The sequence below is a fragment of the Procambarus clarkii genome, chromosome 19 (genome assembly GCF_040958095.1).
Source record: "Procambarus clarkii isolate CNS0578487 chromosome 19, FALCON_Pclarkii_2.0, whole genome shotgun sequence".
NCBI lineage: Eukaryota > Metazoa > Arthropoda > Malacostraca > Decapoda > Cambaridae > Procambarus > Procambarus clarkii.
In genome coordinates, this window is record NC_091168.1 from 27,608,781 (window position 1) to 27,613,780 (window position 5,000).

The window sequence follows — 5,000 nt, forward strand, 5'->3', positions numbered from 1 at the left end:
GGCCTTGACTTTACCATATTTTTCTGGGTTTGAAAATAGATATAACACATTCTTTGGGCGAATTTTCTCACTGCATATATTATTATAATATGTACGACGTGCTTTGCTACGGCAAACTTAAAAAAAACTCAGTGGATAAGATTGAGACCAATAGAATCAATATTCTTAAACTCTTCATCTAAGAATTCTGGACTAACAATCCGAAGACATTTTCCTCTATATTTCTAAGAGCTTATTTCTAAGCTCTTAGAAATATAGAGGAAAAAATTGATTTGGTCACATTGTATCCATGCCCCTGAGAAATAATGAACGTAAGATAAATTATTCGTATGCTTTCTGTACACACTAAACTTTATTGAAAAATCTTCCCTATGAATAAGTATATCTAAGAATGGCAAACATTTATCAATTTCAGTCTCCATAGTAAATTTTATAGAGGTGACTTGGTCATTAAGTTTAGCTACAAATGCGTCTGTGTTTACATCTGTAGGCCATATACACAAAATATCAAAAACATATCTAAACCATAGAATGATTCCAGGGGTAATTTTTGAAACAAATTTCTTTTCGAAGAAATCCATGTACAAGTTTGAAAGCAATGGCGATAAAGGATTAGACTTTAAGAATATTGATTCTATTGGTTTCAAGCTTATCCACTGAGTTTTTTGGAAGTTTGCCGTAGCAAAGCACGTCGTACATATTATAATAATATATGCAGTGAGAAAATTCGCCCAAAGAATGTGTCATGTTTACCATATTTCTCTGGGTTTGAGAATATTGTCAAGGCCTCGAAACGTTTTGAAATACATGCACTGTTTACCTACGAAAATACTGTTGGTAAACTATTACTGTAATTAGAAACAGCCCTCGTAATGATAATTGTGTCATTTATAAAATACCTTGTAAAGACTGTAATAAGTAATATGTTGGGCATACATCTAAAGATTTGAAATGTAGAATTTCGCCACAAAAATACTCTGCAAGACATGGCCAATTGTCTAATGCTTTGTTCATTTGTCAGGCAATTCTCACCAAATTAATTGGGATAGTTTATTTTCAAATTTATCTTTTTCAATAACGAATTGTATAATCACTTTCAATAGGAACATAATTGAATTTGCTTTAATACAGATTACAAAATCATGTAATTTGAATATTAGCAGTGGTTTATATAATTTAGATCCATTTTTGATTGATCAGTTAAAGGGCATTTTGAGTAGGATCATTGATACACATTTGTCTCACAAATTCATTGTAACTATCTTCTATTTTATGCTATTATTATCCTTGATACAGAGATTATACAACCTTAGAACACTTTCCCACCAGGAGATTCGAACCCTAGCCGGCACAGAAGCCTTACAGCAACTGGCATAACTGGTAAGCCTTTAACCCACTGCACCACAGCTCAGACCCTTAAGAGATGGTAATTTTGGAGTATTTCACCTCCAAAGATCACCACCTCCCAAGGGCAACTAGAGCATAGTGAGGGGCTACTCACTCAAAGAAAGTGAGTGATCTTTGAAGGTGAAATACTCCGAAATTACCATCTCTTTTAAGGGTCTGAGCTGTGGTGCAGTGGGTTAAAGGCTTACCAGTTATGCCAGTTGCTGTAAGGCTTCTGTACTGGCTAGGGTTCGAATCTCCTGGTGGGAAAGTGTTCTAAGGTTGTATAATCTCTCTTGCGGTGTTTAGGCAAGTTGTGCATATATATATATATATATATATATATATATATATATATATATATATATATATATATATATATATATATATATATAATAATATGTATAATGTGCTGCTCTTTTGCTTCCTTTAGAGTGTAGACGAAGACTCTAGTTAGACTTTTAGCCTGTTCTGTGTTGGTAGACGGAATGTTAATATTGCTTGATTCTCTGCTCTTCAGACAAAATTATTTGTTTTACTCCTTGTACTCAAACGAGAACATGAATCAGAACTGGCGAGTATCATGTGTCCTAACTGTTGTCATGTACCAGCAAGAACATGTATCAGAACAGGCCAGTTATGCGTGTCATCCCAATTTCAGTTGATTGACAGTTGAGAGGCGGGCCGAAAGAGCACAGCCCACCCCCCGAAAGCACAACTAGGTGAATACACACACACACACACACACACACACACACACACACACACACACACACACACACACACACACACACACACCTGTTGATTGACGGTTGAGAGGCGGGACCAAAGAGCCAGAGCTAAACCCCCGCAAACACTACTAGGTGAGTACACATACAAACACACACACACACACACACATGAACCAACAGACTATCAAACAATAAATCCAGCATGTTGATTAATGGTGTGAGTGATCATGTTACCTGTTGTGTCAGCAGGATATTATGACTCTCAGCCAGTATATGGCTTAATGTTTAGTGTATTTACTATTTGTGCTTGCAGCGTCGAGGTGCTAGCTATTGGACCCCGCCTTTCTCACCGTCGGTTGAGTAATGTACAGACTTCTGACCTATTGTCCTCTGTCATATCTACTTCATATTTCTCACACATCCCCACGAAACAGCCCATAGCCGCTGTCTAGCTCTCAGGTACCTATTTGCTGCTAGGTGAAAAGATGCATCAGGTGAAAGACACTCTGCTCATTTGTTTCTGCGTCTACTGGGATTCAAGTCCGGGTCCTTAAGACTACGACCCCAGAATCCAGTCGACTGAGCTGGAAGGACGTGTGTACTCACCTAGTTGTGCTTGCGGGTTGAGCTCTGGCTTTTTGGTCCCGCCTCTCAACTGTCAATCAACTGGTGTACAGATTCCCGAGCCTACTGGGCTCTATCATATCTACATTTGAAACTGTGTATGGAGTCAGCCTCCAACACATCACTGCCTAATGCATTTCATCTGTTAACTACTCTGACACTGAAAAAGTTCTTTCTAACGTCCCTGTGGCTCATGTGATTACTCAGTTTCTACCTGTGTCCCCTTGTTCGCGTACCACCAGTGTTGAATAGTTTATCCTTGTCTACCCGGTCGATTCCCCCTGAGGATTTTGTAGGTTATGATCATGTCTCCCCTTATTCTTCTGTCTCCCAGTGTCGTAAGGTGCATTTCCCGCAGCCTTTCCTCGTAACTCATGCCTCTTAGTCCTGGGACTAGTCTAGTGGCATACCTCGGAACTTTTTCCAGCTTCGTCTTGTGCTTGACAAGGTACGGGCTCCATGCTGGGGCCGCATACTCCAGGATTGGTCTTACATATGTGGTATACAAGATTCTGAATTATTCCTTACACAGGTTCCTGAACGCTGTTCTGATGTTAGCCAGCCTCGCATATGCCGCAGACGTTAGTCTCTTTATGTGGGCTTCAGGAGACAGGTTTGGTGTGATATCAACTCCTAGATCTTTCTCTCTGTCCGTTTCATTAAGTACTTCATCTCCTATTCTGTATCCTGTGTCTGGCCTACTGTTTCCACCGCCTTGTTTCATTACTTTGCATTTACTCGGATTGAACTTCAACAGCTATTTGTTGGACCATTCACTCAGTCTGTCTAGGTCATCTTGTAGCCTCCTACTATCATCCTCTGTTTCAACCATCCTCATAATTTTTGCATCATCGACAAACATTGAGAGAAACGAGTCTATACCCTCTGGGAGATCATTTACATATATCAGAAACAGTATAGGTCCAAGGACTGACCCCTGCGGGACTCCACTCGTAACGTCTCGCCAATCTGAGACCTCACCCCTCAAATTGACTCGTTGTCTCCTGTTGCTTAGGTACTCCTTTATCCAGTGGAGTACCTTCCCTTTCACTCCAGCCTTCATCTCCAGCTTTTTCACTAGCCTCTTGTGTGGTACTGTATCAAAGGCTTTCTGGCAATCCAAAAATATGCAGTCGGCCCACCCTTCCCTTTCTTGCCTTATTTTTGTTGCCTGGTCGTAGAATTCAAGTAACCCTGTGAGGCAGGACCTGCCATCCCTGAACCCATGTTGATGTTACAAAGTTTTTTCGCTCCAGATGTTCCACTAGCTTTCTTCGAACAATCTTCTGCATCAGCTTGCATGGTATGTAGGTTAGGGACACTGGCCTGTAGTTCAGTGCCTCCTGTCTATCCCCTTGTATATCGGGACTACGTTAGCTGCTTTCCAAATTTCTGGCAGTTCCCCTGTTGCCAGTGATTTGTTATACATTATGGAGAGTGACAGCTACAGTTCTTCTGCTCCTTTCTTTAGTATCCAAGGGGAGAGTCCATCTGGGCCTATAGCCTTTGTCACATCCAACTCTAGTAAACACTTCCTTACTTCCCCGCTGGTAATTTCAAACTCTTCCAGTGGTTCCTGGTTTACTATTCCCTCTTTTATTTCTGGAATATCTCCTTGCTCTAAGGTGAAGACCTCCTGGAATTTCTTATTCAGTTCCTCACTCACTTCCTTGTCGTTTGTAGTGAATCCTTCTGCCTATATCCTTAATTTCATAACCTGTTTCTTTACTGTTGTTTTTCTCCTGATGTGGCTGTGCAGCAATATAGGCTGAGTCTTTGCCTTGCTTGCAATGTCATTTTCATATTGTCTTTGTGCCTCTCTTCTCAACCTGACATATTCATTCCTGGCTCTCTGGTATCTTTCTCTGCTCTCAAGTGTCCTGTTATTCCTATAGTTTCTCCACGCCCTTTTACTTTGTTGCTTAGCTAACCTACATCTCTGATTAAAGCATGGGTTTCTCATCTTCAATTCACTGTTTTCCTTTTGGACTGGGACAAACTTGTTTGCTGCTTCCTTGTACTTCTGCGTGATGTAGTCCATCATGTCTTGGGCCGTCTTTCCCCTGAGCTGTTTCCCATGCTATATCTGTTAGGAATTTTCTTATCTCCTCATAGTTTCCCTTTCGGAATGCCAGCCTGTTTTTTTCAGTACCCCTCCTCGAGTTCAATAACCATTCTTCAATCAGGTACTCAAACTCCAATACACTGTGGTCGCTCATTCCTACTGGGGTCTCAAAACTGATTACTCTTATATCAGTG

General features: G+C 40.6%; 1 protein-coding gene across 1 annotated transcript in view; it reads right to left on the minus strand.

Moving 5' to 3' along the window:
- Positions 1-5,000, minus strand: part of LOC138366355 (nucleolar and coiled-body phosphoprotein 1-like) — a 19,660-nt gene that overhangs the window by 14,619 nt on the left and 41 nt on the right. Inside the window, exon 1 of the mRNA XM_069327389.1 lies at positions 4,914-5,000. This exon is cut by the window's right edge and continues 41 nt beyond it. Coding sequence (XP_069183490.1) covers positions 4,914-5,000 — 87 coding nt within the window. The remainder of the gene's footprint in view (positions 1-4,913) is intronic.